Below are 20846 nucleotides of genomic sequence, written 5' to 3'. Positions count from 1 at the left end.
GCGTCTGCCCCCGGTGGTCAGTGCGCATTATAGCTGACCGGTCGCTCTGCCATCCGGTCAATTTGCATATTATGCCTTTATATAGAGAGATTATTATTAAGGACATGGGTTATTAGTAATTTCAGGAATAGCCTCTGTGGGGGGAGACTACTGTGTATATAAGATTATAGTAAAATTTTAATTGAAAGCTTCATTTTGTTGTTAAGGAAAAAGTAACTTTGAATTTACCTAAAATTTTAATAACAGACTTTTTGCTGAATTTGAATGCTTTTTTAAAATTTTTTATTTTATTTTATTTTTTATTGATTTCAGAGAGAGGAAGGGAGAGGAAGAGATAGAAACATCAATGAGAATGAGGAATCTGCTGCCACTTGCATTCCCCCTACTGGGGATTGAGCCCGGGCTTGTGCCCTGACCAGGAATTGAACCCTGACCTCCTGGTTCATAGGTCAATGCTCAACCACTGAGCCACACTGGCTGGGCTTGAATGCATTTTAATTTGATCTTTAGACATGGTTCTTAAGAAAGTATATTAGTTTTGGGTTGACATAATCATCTATAAACTTATTAATACACCATAGATTATTGTTATTTAACTATAGATATGACCAGTTCTCTCTGCTCTGGAGTATAATTCTCAATGTGCTTATACAGGAATTAGAGGCCCGGTGTATGATATTCGTGCATGGATGTGGTCCTAGGCCTGGCCAGCAATCCAAGTGCCGCTGGCATGGAAGGGCAGGTCCCAGCTGACCTCTGGACCCTGGGCAGCACCTGGGCCCCAGGCCCCCACATGCCCCTCCTCTGCCTGAGTCATAGGACCCCTGCCTGGCTCCCTCAGCATCTGGGAGCTGGATGGCAGCCCCGCCCCCTGCCCCCGCCACTGGTCACCATCTGCGGGGTGATTGGTGGGGCGATTGGGCCCTGCTCGCACCCACCTTGGCCTGGCACTGCCCGCTCACCTGCTCCACCATCCTGCCGCTGTCCTGCTCTCATCAGGGCCCATCAGGCTGGCAGCATCTCCACTGCCACCTGATGCCAGCGCCACGTCACCAATGCCTGCCATGTTCCGCACTGCCCCCTGGTGGTCAGCGTACGTCATAGCGAGCAGTCGAAATCCCGGTGGAGGGGACAATTTGAATATTAGGCTTTTATTACATAGGATAAGAATGGATGGATATCAAACTTTTGGTCAGAAAATAATGCCTTTGACTTAGGTTACAGTGGAGATGATACAGAGACACTACAGCAAGTCTTTGGTCCATGCTGTGGTGGCTTTAAGATATTTGCTGATTTGTTTTTGAAAGGCAGCAAGTCAACCAAAGTAGTTTTAGCTTAAGGATGGAATCAAGATACAATAGTTTTGAAGATATTAGGACATCGTGGTGTTCTTTAGTTCCCTTTGCCAATATTTTAGCTACAGTGGTATTTGTAGAGACCAGGAAAGGAGAGAGATTGTTACATGTACAAAGATTTGTACATTTATTATGAGAGTAGAGCTTATGTGTTACGCACCTAACACAATGCCTAACATAAGTGTTTGAATGACAAACGGGAATGTGAATGGATAGTGATGGCCAGACAGATATAGGAGGGAGTGTACCTGTGTAGCCTAGCAAGTTCATGAGTTATGTGTTAAGTTTGGGAAGCACTCATTTATATGGAAGTGAAGGTAGCATTTTTTAAGCTTATAGAAGTTTGAATAATTTTAAATGGTTCTGTGAACTTTGACAGGTTTGTACTAGGCTATATAATTAGTGAATAATGAATATTTAAGTGCTCATTGTTTTAATATTTTGTGTTCAGGCCCAAGGAAGAAATATGACATGATCCTTGCCTTTAATGTATTGAAACACATAAAACAATAGCAAATAATACAAGATAGTGTATTTTTTAAAAATTGTGGTAGAAACACACAACAAAATGTACCATCTTAACTATTTTTAAGTGTAGAGTTCAGTAGTGTTAAATATTCATATTGCTGTACAAGGTGTTATATATTTAAATTTAAAATAATTTGTTGAGAGAGGATAAATGCTGTAGGGAAGTGGTATTCAAAATGTACTCCATGAAACCACTCAAAATCCAGTTTTATTTGAAGAAACACTTTATTTATCTATGTTAAATATGTAAATATATTTATTTAACTTAGGCTTGAAAACTATTACTATTAGAATTTGGAGAAGGAGAAGGGTGTACTTATTTAAGGCCAGAGTAATCAGGCAAGGTTTCATGGAAGAAGAGGATCAAGAAATGTAATTTACAGACTCCTACCCTCAGCACTTTATGATAAACTATACCTTAAGGAATGATTAGGAATTGGGTGGGTTGTGGGCAGGGAAAAGGAAAAACATTCTACTTGAGGGAACTAGTCAAAGCTCAGAGATGGGAATGAGCATTATCTGTTTCTAGATCCATGAGAAGAACTGCATTATTAGAATATGTCATTTATGTTGGGGGCGAATGGTATTAGAGACAATATAGTATAATGTAATAGTTCCAAAAGTGTGTCATATTTACCATGAATGTTGTAGAGGAGGAAGGGAAGGTAAATTCATATGTTATTCCTGCAAAGCTTCTCTAACATTTGAATGCTACTGTGCATTCGAAATCCTTGAGCTTATATCCAACATATTTTATTTGACCAGAGGAAGCTTCCTCCATCTGGACACCAGTTTGAAAAAATGTATATGCCACTTACAAGTTGTGTAACTTGATCAAGAAATGTAATCTATTAGACCCCCACCCTCAGCCCTTTGTGATGATTAGATTATGATCACAATTACTGTATGTGAAAAAGTGTTTGTAAATTCAATAAATAATGACTATGTACTAGAATATGCTAATGATCAAGAGTTATATAAATGTGTAAGGGAAAGCTTACAGACCCATAGATGAGTACATGCATGTAAAAATCTTTCTACATCTTTGCTATTCTAAGTATGGTCTGTGCACATTAGCATCTCCTAGCCTGCAATCTTATTAGATATGCATAATAACACTAGTCTCCATTCCATACCTACTGAATTAGACCCTGCATTTTATCAAGATCTCCATGTTCATATGCACATTAAAATTTGTCATGCTTTTTAACATCATATCCAATAAAACTTCATTCTGTCCTTGAACATTGTTAGTAACTGAGGACTTGATATCTTTGATTTCAAACACCAGGTTTACCCTCTAGAACAGGGGTGGGCAAACTTTTTGACTCGAGGGCCACAATGGGTTCTTAAACTGGACCGGAGGGCCGGAACAAAAGCATGGATGGAGTGTTTGTGTGAACTAATATAAATTCAAAGTAAACATTACATAAAAGGGTACGGTCTTTTTTTTTTTTTTTTTTTTAGTTTTATTCATTTCAAACGGGCGGGATTCGGCCCGAGGGCCGTAGTTTGCCCACGGCTGCTCTAGAAACTTCAATCTTTCATTATAGTTTTATACACAATGTGCTTAGTATCTCAGATGAGAACCATTTATATGTAAAAGATAAGTTTATGTTTATCTGAGCCCCTATGTCACTTAGAATCGATTATTGTATTCATAGAATGACTTGACCACAGATTTGAATGGAAGTTAATGTAGTTATTGTACCTTTCCTATAGAGCATTTGAGAACTTTTTCACTGTGTTCCATTGCCACTGTTACTGTTTTTGTACTCTTCACCAAGTAGTTTCTTTAAGTAACCATCCTATGTAATTACTATATAATTTTTTGCATTGGACTATTATTAATTTTGCTAAGCTCAGAGTAGCCCCAGTTTTTCCATGGAACTAGCTCTTGGATTAAATTACATGATAATGTTCACCTATCATTTTGCCTTCCTTTTTAAGAAGTTTCTAAGAAAATACTATCCTTTTAATTTGTAATATCTGAATATGCTCAGTTATTAGAACTTAATTATGGAATCTCTTTTAAGAAATTAAATACTTTTAGATAGTTACATAAATGTAAATGCTCACTATAAAAATTAAAACAATGCAGGGAGAAGTGAAAAGCCCACCTTTTTCTCTACTTAATACTACTCCTTTAAGATTATCTTCTGTTTGGTTTTTTTCCTTCTAGTTTTTTTAAATGTACAAGAGCCTGTACACTATCTTTAAAATTTAACAACAAAAAGAGGGATTTAGGCACTGTTCTGAGCATTGACTTTTTACTCAGAAAAAATGAACTAATGTCTAGATCTTAATATGATTAATGTGTTTTTTGACTTTAGGGAAGAAACCCCTTTTACTTGGAGCCAGCAATAATTATTACAATTACTGATGGGAGCAAGTTGACTACTACCAGTGGAGTCCAGGATGAGGTAAGTTATGTTTATATCAGCATGGATTATGTAAATGCAGTTTAAGATCTTTATTTTTATATGCAACTGCAGGATATTGACTGCCTTAAATAGATTCTTTTATTATTTGATGCAGTCTAGAGTCATCTGTTTTCTAGTACTCGTGTACCTTCTCTGTTGTTTGAAGCAACCGTTTCTAAATTTTCTTGAATAGGAATCCCTTGTGTGAAACTATTTTGAGCATACCCCACCCCAAAATATGTGTATTTTTGAGTTTATGTGAGAGTGACAGTATCAATTCATACAGAAAATTTAGTAAAATTAATATTTTCAGTTTAAAAAAATGAAGACAGCATTCTAATAATTTCTTCCCATATTTCAGTGGATTTTCATGTGCACCCCACTGTGGACACTCCTAGACTAGACTATAGCAAAGCCACAAGGAGGTTAAGACTAGGAGGTTTTTGGACATTTTTATTTGAAGTCAAATATAGTATAATAATAACCTCACCTATTGTCTACAAGCATGCATTACGCAGAGTTGGTTGTGTGTTATGTGATAGGATGAATACAGAATAATTTTTAACTTTAAGCTGTTTTTATTGTAGTATTTGAATTGCTCTTGAACATTACATTAGGTTTTTAAGGTATATTATAGGAAGGAGTTTGTTTAGACCTTTTTTCTGCCAAGGGCCATTTGGACACTTATACCATCATTCATGGGTCATACAAAATTATCAACTTAAAAATTAGCCTGCTATATCTGCTCAAACACTTAATTAACTCACCCCCTAATGCCTTGGCAGGACCAGACCAAATGATTTCCACGGGCCTTAAATGGCCTGTGGGCCAGATGTTCCCACCCCTGGTTTAGACTATTAACTGTTTGTTTGTATTTGCTTTAGAACCTTAACTTTAATTCTTATTGTATCTACAGAGGGTTTGATTAAGTAAGAAAAGTGTAATTTTTAAGTTCAGTAATTTTTAGCAATACTTTTTATTTGTGTGACATTGGGGAATGTAATTGGACATGGAATAAAGACATGTGGATTCTAGTCTTCCTTCAACTACTTTCTAGCAGTGAACTAGCTACCTATTTAACATCTTTCAATCTCTATTTTGGCAATGAAATGAAGATGATAATTCTTGCCCTACCTCCTAGGATTGTTGGAAGACTAAATGAAATAATTAATGTATGTGAAAGTGCTTGGTAGGCTGTAAAGAAAAGAACATGTCCTATCATGAAACATTGGAACCAGTAAAGAATTGTGGTTGTCTGATCTTGATTAGCGGGGAGGAGAGCCAGAATTGTTTTGTGTGAGCAGTTGATGTCAGAGGGAATTTAGGCTATAATTCCTGGAGATAGAGCTGAAAAGTTTAGGTAGATTAAAATTCATAATTAAATACTTTCTAGTCTATATATAATTAATAGACTTGGAATGCTCCATAATTGACTTTAGTGGGTTTGGGGGCTTTTTTTTTTTTTTTTTTTTTTTAACTTAGTGGACATGTGTGATATCCTACCATTATCAGGATCAGATAGACATTGATTATATACATGAACATGCAATAGAAATGTTGCTTAAATTTGAAACTCAGTTGATTTTTTTCTACTTCACCTTCCTTTTGAAAAACTTCAGAAAGATTGATGTATTAATAGTCAGGTCAGAAATACTATTAATAGAACCCATAACAATGAACTTTTTTGTAAAATTTATAGAAGTCTTTTGATGGTTTGTTTCATTTTATTTTTATTCTTAATTTTTTTTTAAAAAAAACCTCATCCAAGGAATTTTTCCATTGCTTTTTAGAGAGAATGGAAGAGAGAAGGAAAGACAGAAATACCGATGTGAATGAAACACATCGATTGGTTGCCTCCTGCATGAGCCCCGACCAGGGCCTGGGATGGGAAGGAGCCTACAACTGAGGCATCAAACCCGAGACCCTTCAGTTCGCAGGCCCACACTCTATCCACTGAGCCAAACTGGCTAGGGCTATTCTTAATGATTTTGATTTGTAGTTGTGATGACTGAAAATGTATTTCTATTTTCTGTTGTGAGATAATCTACTCAAGGTGCTCTGTCTTACTACCTTTCTGGACATGCCCTTTGGGGTACAGTATATTTTGTTTTCATACATTTGGATATTAAAAAAATATTGTGTATATATATATATGTGTATATATATATATATATAGATTGATTTTAGAGAGGAAGTGGGGGAGATAGAAACATCAATAATGAGAGAGAATCATTGATCGGCTGCCTCCTGCATGCCTGCTACTGGGGATTGAGCCTGCAATCCGGGCATGTGCCCTGACCAGGAATAGAACCATGACCTCCTGGTTCATAGGTCGATGCTCAACCACTGATCCATGTCGGCAGGGCAAGGATATGTTTTATTTGTAATTTTTGTTTTGTAGGACCTCTTGTACCTTTTAAAAATATCTTGAAATATACATGGAGATTGGAATTGCTTACTTTTCTTCCTAGGTTTTTGGGAAGGATGTTGGAGAAATGAGACTGTGTTTACAGTGACCGAAAACTACCTTGCTAGTAGCTTGGGAAATTTTCCTGTGGGCAAGGATCTTTTATACTCTTTAGTATAGTACTGATAACAGAGCTTACATTAAACTTCTTCTCTGAAGTGGATGATTCATTTGTATTAAGGCAAAGTTTTATTTTGGTTATGTGGTTGCATTATAGGTCTCTGAGTTGTTTCAGTTTTCAAGTTTAGGAATGAATGTCTTTGCTCCTATGCATGTTTGGTTTTCAATGTCCCAATAAGTCCCAATAAGTGGGGCAGAAAGACAATATATCCCAGAAGTGCATATTGTTGAAACTTAATTTTTGCTAAAATGTTGTGAAATATTGGTTTGTTCTAGACCAAATAATTAAATTATGTGATTCATTTTAATGAGCCTTTCAATTCATAAAAAGCATAAAAATGCTCTGTGTTTTTGTGTGTGTGTGTGTGTGTGTGTGTGTGTGCGCGCGCGCACGCATGTGCACACTACATATGATCTGTACTGTTATAATTTCTACTTGGGAATAACAAACAGAATTTTGCCTTTAGGTCTCTTTTCTTCAGATCTCTTAACCTTTGCTTTTGGCAGAACTTGATTCCTTTTCAGATTTATTGAATGAGTGAAAATGTCAGTAATTTTTCACATTAGGTATGTGTGCATATAATTCTTGCCTACTTGTGGCTGCTATTGATGTGACCTGTTACTATTTATGGAGTTGTGCATCCCACCCATACAATATCTTTTGCTCCAGAATTACATTGTCTCAGATAGTATATTATATCTCTTCTGTCAGTGCTGTTTTTCAGGAATAAGTGTTCCTGCTGCTTTAAAATCGTTTTTATGGCATATAAGTAAACTTAGAGCTCATTTAATCATAGTATTTATTTTATAAATGGGGAAATTGAGATCCAGGAAGCAAAGTGATTCACTAAAGTTTGTAAAATCTGTTATTGTCAAAATCTGGATTAGAATTTATCTAAATTCCAAAGACATTCCAGCCCCTCCAGACCAGTGCTTTTTTCCCTGATGTATCTATTACCGCTCAGATTCTGTTTTTGTGTGTTCTTAAAATTATCTTCTATTTACTTGATTTCCTGTTTATCTCCTTCAGCTTTTATGCAGTTGTGACGAAGGTATTATGTTCTTAGTCACACAGTGTATCTTGAATGACTATTATGGCCAGGGCATTTCTAGGCAGTGAGGATAACCAAGATAAATAGGGTGGATTTCCAGTTTTCAAGTACGCAGTCTTATGGGGGTGATCGCCTATTAAATGGATTTAAGAATGATAAAATAAAGATACATACTAAGTGAATGGGAGCATTGAAGAGGGAGGGTAATTGTAATATTAGCTATCTTGTATACATGTCAAATCCTGTGTAATGTGAATTTTTATAGTCATTTAATTTTTATTCAAGGATCTTGCAGATGATTTGGTAGAGGATGTGGCTTACAGTTTATATCTGTGAAGTTATAAAGCCTGATAAAAAGTTGTTTTAAGCCTAGAAAATAGTTAATGGGAAAACTTGGTACAATAATTGTCTCTTGAGGTGGTTAACTTTATGCAGGCCAGAATGATCCAATTATAACTTGTTTGTCAAAATAATTATAGGGCTACTATTTCTTTTGTGACAGCTCATTTCTTAGTGTGTTCGGATTTAGAAGAGTTGCAGCTTTGGACTGCGGACAAAAATCTTGAAGTGTATATCATCATTTTACCTTAATTCATGACTTTATCTTTTTGGCCTCCTTTAATGAAAAGTCCAGGCAATTGTTTGAGGTGTCATAAGTGTGTTTATAGTGTAGCATTTGTGATTACTCTGTAGGACTTTTGATAACTGTTTGTGTTGGAAAAGTATGTGTGTATTTTTAAAATACATTTTTTTTCTTTTGAAATGCAGCTATTTGATATAGTTGAATGTTTGCAATATTTTTACTTACGAGGAGTAAATTAGATGGGACTTTGAATTCTGATACACAAGAAAACAGTATTGTTTACCTCCATAGTAGTAATCTTTGATGTTGGTAAACATACTTGCGGCCAAATAATCATAGTACCATTCAGCGTGTTATATTATTGATGTGTCAGATGTTTTGGTAGAATTACCAAATTATAAATTAGAGTTGTAACATTTTTTTCTGGTCTTGTTTCCTGCAATAATCCTCTTAAGAACTGTTTTGCAATGGAAAACTGTTCTGTACTATGATTCAAAGAGCAGGTGGCTAACTATATTGCTCAATAAAGTAGCCAGAAGAAATCCTGCCAGTACCTTCTTGGTGACGAATGACATTACAGGAAGTGTAGCAGTTATTTTTCTCTTCCTTGAAAGTGCTAATAGTAGTATTATCTTTCAAATATTGAGATTTCTATATGCTGAAGAATCTTTCTGCATCTCTATCAATGTTATAATTGCTTTGGAAGCTAACATTTTAGAGAATATATTAGCAGTAAAAAAAAAAAACCCACAAAAAATAACAAACCCCTGTTGGTTTTTGACATTAAAAGTTCTGCCTTTAATGAGCTTCCCCAGCTTTTTAAGAAGAACTAGGGCAACTATTATAACTTTTTGGCAGATGTTCAGGAAGGGCATGCGTTTGCAGGAAAAAATTGTCTGAGTAATCTCAGCTATGTTTTAACTTCTCAGTTTTCAAAAGTTGATGCAGATGTCCCATGAGTCTTTGAGTTGTTGATTGTCAGTGATTTTTCTGGATCATTGCTGGGCAATGTAAATAGTTTTATCTTTAACAAGGATAATCTATGATTAGAATCTATAGTTATAGTTTGTATTTAACTCTTCATGATCTGTTACTGATTAATAGGACAGTCCAGAATTTATTGAAATCTGTTTGTTTCTAGTATCTGAAATAGTTCAGATATCATATCTCTCTTACCCCCATAAAATGTTTTTATTTCACTAAAGTTATTAAAAATATGTGCCAGATGCTGTCAAAACTGTTTAAATTGTGTCAAGAAAGACTTTAAATATATATTTAAAATAGTTATTTTTCTCCCAGTATTCTTAGAATTTGGGGGTACTTTTTCTTTCTTTTTAAAAAAGACCACTAAGGAATCTTGAAAGATGTCATTGTAGTATGATAGAATATATCAAACAGATCTGTGTGTAAATGTGTTTCTGCATTTTCATGTTTCCTCCTTAGTAGTGGTGCCTTTTCATATTGATAGTAGTAGGGGCTCAGTAGCAGTTTCAACATTAGCTCCTATTTTACTGATCTGTGATTCAAATGTTCTAAACATATGTACAATATTGCTGTATATGTTAGTCTCTGTCAACACAACTTTTCAGTAACATTTAATAAGAATTTGTTGGATGCAGTTTATTATTATTTTTTTACCCATATTTTTGGCCCTGTTCTCTCAACTCTTGATTTATTTTGGTGTGCTATAAAAAATGATATATCTGCAATTATGAGTATATTAAAAATCCTATATAATAAAACCCTAATATGCAAATTGACCGAACGGCAGAACGACCAGTTGCTATGATGCTCACTGACCACCAGGGGGCAGGCGCTCGATGCAGGAGCTGCCCCCTAGTGGTCAGTGCGCTCCCACAGGGGGAGCGCCTCTCAGGCAGAAGCCAGGTTCACGAATAGGCGGGCAGTAAGAAGCAAGGGGTCCCTGACTGCTAGAGGGATGTCCGCTTGCTGGCTTAGGCCCGTTCCCCAAGGGGATTAGGCACAAGCTGGGATGAGGGTCGTCCCCCCCACTCCAGTGCACGAATTTTGTGCACTGGGCCTCTAGTATGTATAAAAAATGCATAATTAAAAGAAGATGATGAAATATTTCAATTTAATACCTATAGTGGATTTTCAGCAATTCACATTTGCAATACTCTTTTTTTTTCAAGGTCTTGTGTAAAGGGAAGTTCTTAAGAATTGCCTCTAGACAAACACTATAATAGAATAATTAAAAAGAAACGCTGGCTGATTACTCTTTAATGAAACTATGTGGCTACAATAGCTAGTTTATTATCTAGAAACTTATGGTAAGATATCACAACATGGTTTTCATTCAGAGGGTGAAGCAACTTCACCCTGAATTTATTAGCCTGTCAGAGCCAGCAAGCAATAAGCAACACTGTACATGTAAGGAAAATTTCTGATTCTAGCTCTTCCATATATACTAGTAAACTACTGTGATATTTAGAATAGTAGTTTTCAAGTTGCTGCATAATAATCACCTAGGATGTTTTAGAAAATATACCGCTAATTCTGGAAATGTTGGTTCAGTTGACCTGGGCACGGACCTGTGGATCTGCATTTTTTGAAGTATCCCAGTTGATTTTGATGCACAGATTTAGAAACTATAGTTTCAGAGCACAGTATAACTATAAATAAATATTTTTTAAAACTGCTAAAAATACATGTGAAAGTGAATAATTTTAACAAAACAAGTTAAAACTGCTTTGACTTACACAAAGACCATCAAAATATTTTAAGAAAATTAACTCTTAACCTTTAGAATTGTTAAACTTGTAAAGGAGTTTCCAAGGGATATGGAATAGGCCTTGTGTGAATATTTTATATTGTGTTTGGTCTGCTTTAGAATCAGTTATTGGGTAGCCTTGAAATATTAACTTATGTGCTGACTGTAATCTGTAGTTACTGCTTCTGGCTTGCTGTATTGAGGAAGACTCTTAGACCCTGAGTAGGAGATGGGTTAGAGGAGGAGAAGGTAAGAAAAGGGGAGTAATTAATTCATATTCTGTCATGTGCTTGCTATCCCTGGCTTAGGAGTTTTTATCCAAAGGACTACATAGTATTCTGTTATCCTTATTATGCTTTAATTCCTGGTTTGGATGTCTATAATTAGCATTATTTTACACAAATACACACACACACACACACACACACACAACACACACACCACTTGACCCAGGTGGGCATAGTTACGCTTAATATTTGCTTTCTCGCCCTAAGTTTGGCTCAGTGGATAGAGCGTTGGCCTGCGGACTCAAGGGTCCCAGGTTCGATTCCGGTCAAGGGCATGTACCTTGGCTGCGGGCACATCCCCAGTAGGGGGCGTGCAGGAGGCAGCTGATCGATGTTTCTCTCTCATCGATGTTTCTGACTCTCTATCCCTCTCCCTTCCTCTCTGTGAGGAATCAATAAAATATATTTAAAAAAAATATATTTGCTTTCTGGTGAGTTGCTACTAAAATACCCTTTTGTAACAATTTGTTCTGATTTTGAATACTTTTTAAAAAAATTTATCTTTATTGTCCCCCTTTTTTTCCCATTGACCACCTCCACCCTGAACCCATCCCTCCCCCCAGATTGATTTTGAATTCTTAAAAGTATATTTAGATTAATTCAGCAATAATTTTTCTTGTGATGCTTACTAACTGGTTGTATACAAGAATATTGGCACACCATTTATATTTAGAATTACTGTGTTCTAGATACTGGGAACACAAAGATAGAATTAAGCAAGACTCTTGCCCTTAGAAGACTCTTGCATATTGCCTGGAGATATGCAAGTAAACAAGCATACAAGCATTTGTAATAATGCATTGAGATAAATCTCATGGCATAAATAAACAGAATGTTCTGAGAGAACATGAAGAGAGGAGCTTAGCTTTGAGGCTTGGGTAAGGAATTGAGCTGAAATTTCAGGAAGAGGGACAGTGCAAAAAAATGTATGAAGGTATGAAAACAGTGTATTGGGCAATTATGAAATATATGAGTGAAGTATAGAAATTTTAGGTAGGAGGCATGGATGCTTGAAATATAGGCAGAGGCCAGATGATACCACGCTAAGGAGACAATATAAATCTGTTTAACATTTACAAAGGAGGTATTGAAGATGCTAAGCAGGTGAGTAACACGATCAGATTTGCATTTTAACAAGCTTTTGCTACCAGCAAGGTGACAGAAGAGTGGTAAACAGGGAAGAATTAGCAAACTGCATACAACAATTCAGGAAAAAACATGGGGTATGCTACAACTAAGCTATGCTGGATAGGAAGGCAGAAATTTTTGAGAGACGACTCAATAGATAATACTAGTCAAGTCTTAAAAGATGGTAATCCTGTCTAATAAAGAGGTAATATGCAAATTGACCATCACTCCAACACACACGATGGCCCCCATGTGGTGGACACAAGATGGCCAGCAGGGGAGGGCAGTTGGGAGGAACCAGGTCTGAAAGGGAGGGCAGTTGGGGGGAACCAGGCCTGCAGGGGAGGGCAGTTGGGGGCAACCAGGCCTGCAGGGGAGGACAGTTGAGGGTGACCAGGCCGGCAGGGGAGGGCAGTTGGGGCAACCAGGCCAACAGGGGAGGGCAGTTAGGGGCAACCAGGCTGGCAAGGGAGGGCAGTTAGGGGCAATCGGGCTGGCAGGGGAGCAGTTAGGCATCGATCAGGCTGGCAGGGGAGTGGATAGGGTGTGATCAGGCTGGCAGGCTGAAGCGATTAGGGGCAAGCAGGCAGGCAAGCAGGCGAGCAGTTGGGAGCCAGCAGTCCTGGATTGTGAGAGGGGTCCCAGATTAGAGAGGGTGGAGGCTGGGCTGCGAGACACCCCCCCGCACCCATGCACAAATTTCGTGCACCGGGCCTCTAGTAGCAGAATAAAGCAGTATTTGACAGGAGTTTTGAACCCCAGGACTTGGGCTTCAGAGGGTTCTGTGAATTCCCTGAAATCTTATTTACAGACATTGTCCATCTGTGTGTATGCACATTTTTCTCAGGGACAGAGGTTAATAGGTTTAATCATATTCTCAAACAAGTGGAAAACAACAACAAAGCCACAACAATCTTGTAGTATTTTGAGGTTTCCAACTTGGGAATCTATGTGGATGTTGGTAGTGTTTACTGAATGGGGGATATTGGATAAGTGGTAGAAAGGAATATAAAACAACTAGAGGCCCAGTGCACGAATTCATGCATGGGTGGGGTCCCTCTGGCTGGCCGGGTGGGGGTGGGGGGGAGTGGAACCTCTGGTGGTTGGCCAGCCAAGGGAGTTTGGCTATAGGAGCGTACTGACCACCAGGGTGCAGCTCCTGCATTGAGCGCCTGCCCCCTGGTGGTCAGTGCATGTCATAGTGACCGGTTGTAATGATCACTTAGGCTTTTATATATAGAGATTGTTTGATAAATTAACTATCTTAAGGATACAAATGTTTTAAAGGAGTTATGAGACAACTTTTAAAACAACTTCAAAGATTTTTTTTTTGCCTTTTAATATTATATCTTAGGAAAAATATTTTGTATTTAAAAACAGAAATAAGTAGAATTTTCTCTGATTTCCAATAATTAAAATTTTTATTTTGAAGCTGATTGAATAAGTCTTAAGTTATCTTATTATTTATCAGATATTTTGAGTTTTTAAATTTAAGGCCATAGTGATGTCAACATTTAAAATTGGTTATTTCAAACAAGCATGAACATTGCAATTCAGAATGCTAGGACGAGTGTTGTGTTGTGGGGGTTATGCCTTGTGCTAGTGTCAAGTCAGTTAAAGAGGATATAAGATTAAATCCTTTTCTATTTATTAGAATGTAATTTAAAAGTAGTAGTAGATTGGCTTTAACTGTATTGGCAATTTTCTGCCAGTTAGCCTGTGCGGTGTATTTCATCCCTCTTTAAATCAGATTACAATTTGGGCATGAAAAATTGAGTACTTGGTCTCCTGATGAGGCACACTCATATCAGCCTTCAGCTGCTAGTCATTTATAAATACAGTAAAACCTCAGTATAATGGACTAATTTTGGCAAGGGAGTGTCTGTTAAAGCCGAAAGTCCGTTATATAATAAAGTAGGTTTTCCAAATGCATATGTTAAAAAATTTGTCAAATTAGTTTACCTGTTTTTACTTATGTAGACCCGTTTGTGTGATTATGTATGAAAAATTTAATTTTACAGAGAAATTTTCTATATGTATTGCTGTAATTTTAAATTTATACTGAATAGGTCTGTCAATGTGTACATTCACAACTCACCTTGAGTAAACAAAGGCACACAGCTGAGGCGTGGCTTAGCCCACATGGGAACATCAGCCAACACATGTTAAAACTACTGCAGAATGTTACACCACAGGACAACAGAATCAATTACCACGTATGCAGTGTGATCACGTGCTAATCATTCTCCGAACATTGTTTAGGAGCAGTGAATCTGGGATTTAAATATGTAGACTATAGTTGTAGATTTGTAATATACATTTATGTCAGCGATATTACTACAGCATTTTTTCTAACATATGGCCTACTTGCTAAAATTTGTTAAAAATAACAATGAATTGGTAACAAAAAATATAACCTGTTAATTTAATTATAAGCATATCTTGGTTAAAAGCATTTTAAAATTAACAGGGTGTTAATTTTCAGATATGACATGGATTGGAAAATTGGTTATATCTGAAGTCCGTTAAAGCAAGAGCTTACTGTACCTTCATTATACTTTCTTAGCTGTATTCCATAAATAGTTATTTTATGTAATTCCCACTTTCAATTGTTCTTTTCAGATATAATGCAATAGATAAAAATTTTTAAATTTCTGTATTAGGAATAAGCTGTGCAGTGACTGGAAGATATTGAAACTATGATTTTTACTTCAAGGCAAGGCTACATTTTGATCTAGACAAGGCTATTTTGTTATATTTTTCCCCACGCTCTGTCTTTTCAGGTTGAATTACTGATTGCCCCTGCCCCTCCCCCCCTTTGTTTTGTTTGTTTTGGTTTTGATGTTTTTTTTCCTTTCAGCTAAAGGAGCAGCCCAGTGGTTTTCAAGAAGTGCCAAAGTGCACTGACTGTCTCATGATGACTGGTGCCTCAGGGAGGGTCATGATTCCTGGATACAGGATCGACCTGATCCTGGATGTCACTTCAAGCAGTCAGATCGTGGGGAAAAGCCTTGTCTAATGGCTAGCCTTCCTCAAAAGTCTGATGCTAGTCATCTCGGAAGGCCTCAGAAAAAGCCTTAAAGGTGAGCAGAGTAGAGTGTAGTTCTCTCTGGGGGCTGTGACTATTTGTTGGAGAATATGATTCAAGATAGAATAACATCCCTAACCTGACAAATCCAGGCTCAATTGGTAAATTAACTTTAGTTTATAAATTTGTTGATGATCAGACCCCAATTTTTTTGAGTTATTAGAAACTACCCTTCTAACCTTAAGATCTATAAAGGGAGGGATTTGGTATTTCCTGAGCCCTTCAGAAGCTGAGGTTAAAAAACAGCTGTCTTTGTAGCAGTTTGGATTTATGTGGCTCATATTTTATTGCCTTCAACTTGAAGTATATTAAAACTGCCTGGCATAATTAAAATAACATTTTTAGCTCTATGAAAAATTCTTTAGAGGTGTTTTGAGCAATTTAGTTTGGAGCAAATTTAAATCCAGGGCTCGCTCTCTGTGTTTTATGCACTTATATATAATAAACTTGTTCATATACTAAGCTTTATTGCTAAATTTTCAAACTCTAAAACCTGTCCTAAGAGTTTATAGGTTGTTTTTTTTTTTTAATAAGTCACTGATATTAGAAAAAACAATAACATGGGCATGCACCATCCCCAATTTGAATGTGCATTTTTACATTTAGAAATTATATGTCACTGCTGTATTAATATTTAAAAAAAACATGCAAAAATGTTTAAAAAGATGAGGTAAAGAAAACTTACGCAAAAGAAGTTCTGATATTTTCTTTCACATCATTCGTCATGATGTATAATGGGGTTGGCAAACCATTTTTAAAGGGCCAGAGAGTAAATATTTTAGGCTTTCAGCCCATATGGTCTCTATTGGAACTACTGGATTCCATTGTAAGGCAAAAGCAGCTATATATATAGACAATATTTTAAACTAATGAATGTGGTTGTCTTTAATAAAATTTTATTTGCCAGAACAAGCTGTGGGCTGGATTTGGCTGGTGTGCCATTGTTTACTGACCCCTGGAGTATATCCTGTTTGGTTGGCCACCTGCCTAGACCTTGAAATTGTATTATACTGGTTTTGTTAGTTATTTTTCACCAGCAGTTTTAGAGTGCATTTGATCCTTCTCATACTGACTGAGCAGAAGAATACTAGTAGTCAGAATGCATTCAGTTTAGTTGAACAAATACTTATAGGAACACCAGTGATTCAGGCACAAGGTTAGGTGCTGATATCAGGAGTTTGAAAGACAGGTAAACAGTAGGGCTTGGTGTAAAAAGTAAAATATTATAGCACAAGCTGTTGAGAAAGTGAGGCTGGCACTGGGAAATGATGTTTCCTGTTGGACTTTGAAAGGTTGTGATGTGGATGGGTGCAAAGGCATAAAGGTGATAAAAGGGAACGTGGGGGAACCGTATATTACCTCAGTTTTGACAGTCGGCAGAGTGAGAAAATAGCAGCAGGAAATGAAAGTGGACAGATTGGCATGGCCTGTATGGTGTATGCTCTTCCAAAGAACTTGGACTTTGCCTTAAAGGTTTATGGTAATCATTGAAGAGATAATAGTACTGGAGAAACTGATCAGATTTAGATTTTAGAATGATAGTGGCAGTAGTAGGGAATATACAATGAGATGTTTTTGACAACTCATTTTTTTTTTACCTCCTTCTGAAAAAGGACACCATTGTTTATAGGTTGTTTTGCACCAGATGTAACATAAACTTGGAATATATTTAGCAGTAAAAAGGAATGAACTATTCATATTCTACAATATGGATAATCCTCTAAAAAATATACTAGATACAAAAGACCATATATCATATGATGCATATTCTATATTGCCATTTTTTATGGAATGTCCATAAAGTAGATTAGTGGTTGCCAGGAGGTGGACTGGGGACTGACTGCAAATGAGCAGGAGAGATCCTTTTGGGATGTTGAAATGTTGTAAAACTGGATAGTGGTGAAGGTTATACAACTCTTAAGTTTACTAAAAATAATTGGATAATTTTTAAATGGTTGAATTTTATGGTAGGTAATTACTAGCATACCTCAAAGTTGTTAAAAAAATTAGAAAGACCTCACCTTTGAAATTTTTTGGAGTAAAACTTGGTTAGAAATTATTTCCATATTACTATTGCCAAGTAATTGCTCTTTTCTCTGAACAAATATGAACATACTAGAACCCCAAAAAAGTGTGTGTGTTTTTTTACCTTAAAGGGCATACATTGTAATCATAAAAAGAAACTAGGAACTAAAGTTTATAGAATTCACTTTGACTTATAATTTCTTAATTTTTCTTTTCTTTTTATTTTATTTATTTAAAAAAAAATACATTTTATTGATTTTTCACAGAGAGGAAGGGAGGATAGAGAGTTAGAAACGTCGATGAGAGAGAAACATCGATCAGCTGCCTCCTGCACACCTCCCACTGGGGATGTGCCCACAGCCAAGGTACATGCCCTTGGCCAGAACCGAACCTGAGCCCCTTGAGTCCGCAGGCCGATGCTCTATCCACTGAGCCAAACCGGTTAGGGCTTTCCTTTTCTTTTTAAAAAATTTTTCTTTTCATGTTAATATCATATGAGGAGAATCTTAAGTGCTTATATAACATTAAAAAGCTAGAAATAAGTTAAGGGAAATTTACTTGATTTCTTTTTTTCCAAGGGAATAATTGTTAAAGAATCTGAAGTGTGATGATTTTAAATTTGTAAATTGTTTCTTCATAACCTTAACAGTTATAGAAAATGAATAAAAAGAATACAAAACAATTGGAAAATGGTTGTTTTCACTCAATAAATATTATTAAGGGCCTACTATGTGCTAGGCACTGTTTCTTAGAAACAGATATAGTGATAGATTTTTACTATGCTACTTTCTTTTATTCCTGGATGCCAAAATCATGTATGAGGTTTAACATAATCATTAAGAAAATATGTATAAAGCTGAATTGTGATACTTTCTATTGTTTACAAGGTAATTTCGCAACTCAATCCCCAATTCTGTGACAGTGAGGAAAATGAATCTTAGTATATAGCTATTTCCTAAGTAAGAGGCAGAGCTTGACCATTGTTTTTTTTTTTTCCTATTTTTTTCAAGTCTATTGCTCTTTATTCTCTAGTATGGGATTTTTAAAAAGTACAATTCTGCATAAGAATATATGTATAGATCTGTGGATAAAATTGAGAGTTCAGAAAGAAACCCATACATTTATGGTCAATTGATTTTCAACAAGGAAGCCAAGACAGTTTGTTGGGGAAAGGATAATCTTTTCAACAAATGGTACTGGACAAGTGAATATTCACATGCAAGCGAGTGAAGTTGGACTTATACCTGACACCATATATAAAAATGAACTAAAAATGGGTGAGCAAATTAAGTGTGAGAATTAAAACTCTTGGGAGAAAACAGATGTAAATCTTCATGACCTTGGGTTAGGTAGCAGTTTCTTAGGCATGACACTCAAAGAACAGTTAAAGAAAAATTAGATAATTTGAGTTCATCAAAACTAAAAAGTATTTGTGCTTTAAAGGATACTATCAAGAAAAGACAGTAACAGAATAGGAGAAAATGTGTGCAAATCATATCGGATAAGGTCCCAGAATACAGAATATACAAATAACTATTATAGTACAAAAATAAAAGAGCCCTGGCTGGTGTAGTACAGTGGATAGAGCTTCGGCCCACACACTGAAGGGTCACGGGTTTGATTCCCAGTCAAGCACATGTTACCTGGGTTGTAAGTGCGGGAGGCAACCAATTGATGTGTATCTCTCACATCGATGTTTGTCTCTCTTTCTTCCTACCCCCTCCTCCCTTTCTCCCTCTCATCCACTCTAAAAATCAATGGAAAAAATATCCTTGGATAAGGATTAACAAAAAATAAAAAGATAAATAGATAATCCAATTAAAAATGAGTAAAGGACTGAAAAAGGTTATTTCTCCAAAGAAGGCAAATAAATGGCTAATAAGTACATGAAAAGATGTTCACCATCATTAAGGGAATGCAAATCAACAAGATACCACTCATAATGGCTATAATAAAAAATGATGGATAATAGTAAATGTTGAGAATGTAGAGAAACTGAACTCTCATAGATTGCTTATGGAAATGTAAAGTAATGTAGTTGCTGTGAATAGTAGTTTGGCAGTTCTTCAAGAAGTGAAACAGTTAACTTATGACCACAAAAGTTCACTCCTTGGTATGTACCTAAAGAAAATAATAGCATGTCCACATAAAATGTCAGATCATCATTATTTATAATAGCCAAAAAGTAGAAACAACCCAATGTTCATCAACTGTTGAATAAACAAAATGTGGTATATCCATACAGTGGATTAGTATTCAGCTTTCAAAAGGAATGGAATTCTGACATCCTATATAATAAAAGCCTAGGTGGCATCACGCCCTCACGCGATGTCATCACAAGATGGCCGCCCTCACGTTGTCACAAGATGGCCGGCAGGGGAGGGCAGTTGTGGGCGAGCAGGCTGGCAGGGGGAGGGCAGCTGGGGGTGATCAGGCTGGCAGGGGAGCAGTTAGGGGGTGATCAGGCTGGCAGGCGAGCGGTTAGGAGCCAGCAGTCCCAGATTGTGAGAGGGATGTCTGACTGCCGGTTTAGGCCTGATCCCTGTCAGTTGGACATCCCCCAAGGGGTCCCATATTGGAGAGGGTGCAGGCTGGGCTGAGGGACACCCCCCTTCCCGCCCCCACCGTGCACAAATTTCATGCACTGGGTCTCTAGTACACTATAACAGGATGAACCTGGAAGACATACTAAGTGAAAGAAGCCAGATACTAAAGACCACTTACTGGATGATTCTATTTATATGACATGTTCAGAATAGGTAGTTCCATAGAAAAAGAAATAGTGGTTGCTAGGGGTTGTAGGGGTAAGTGGGGATGCTAATGTGCATGAGGGGGGGGGGGGGGGGGGCGGTGGTTAAAATGTTCTAAAATTAGATATTAGTGATGGTCGTATATCTCTGTCTCTCTGGTTCACCCATTCTAAATAAATGAAATAAAACAAATGGAAAAACTCATATCTTTACCCCCACATACCCTATTTCCCTCTCTAGTGATTTTAATTTTCTTTCACAGCAAATTTGGAAATCATTTTTGATATCTCTTTGCCCTATCTCCTTTTC

General features: G+C 36.7%; 1 protein-coding gene across 5 annotated transcripts in view; it reads left to right on the top strand.

Moving 5' to 3' along the window:
• The window catches only part of INTS6 (integrator complex subunit 6), a 111187-nt gene that overhangs the window by 20987 nt on the left and 69354 nt on the right, over positions 1–20846 (top strand). For 4 of the 5 annotated variants that reach the window (XM_014548293.1, XM_014548291.1, XM_014548292.1 and 1 more), the window contains one exon: positions 4217–4306. In XM_014548293.1, coding sequence (XP_014403779.1) covers positions 4217–4306 — 90 coding nt within the window. Of the gene's footprint in view, positions 1–4216; positions 4307–15534; positions 15758–20846 lie in introns of those variants that run through there. The other variant, XM_014548296.1, reaches the window with a different exon arrangement.

This window comes from Myotis brandtii, unplaced genomic scaffold (assembly GCF_000412655.1).
Source record: "Myotis brandtii unplaced genomic scaffold, ASM41265v1 scaffold500, whole genome shotgun sequence".
NCBI classification, from domain to species: Eukaryota; Metazoa; Chordata; class Mammalia; order Chiroptera; family Vespertilionidae; genus Myotis; species Myotis brandtii.
The sequence above is the reverse complement of the archived record's forward strand: the minus strand, read 5'-3'. Positions and strand labels throughout refer to the sequence as shown.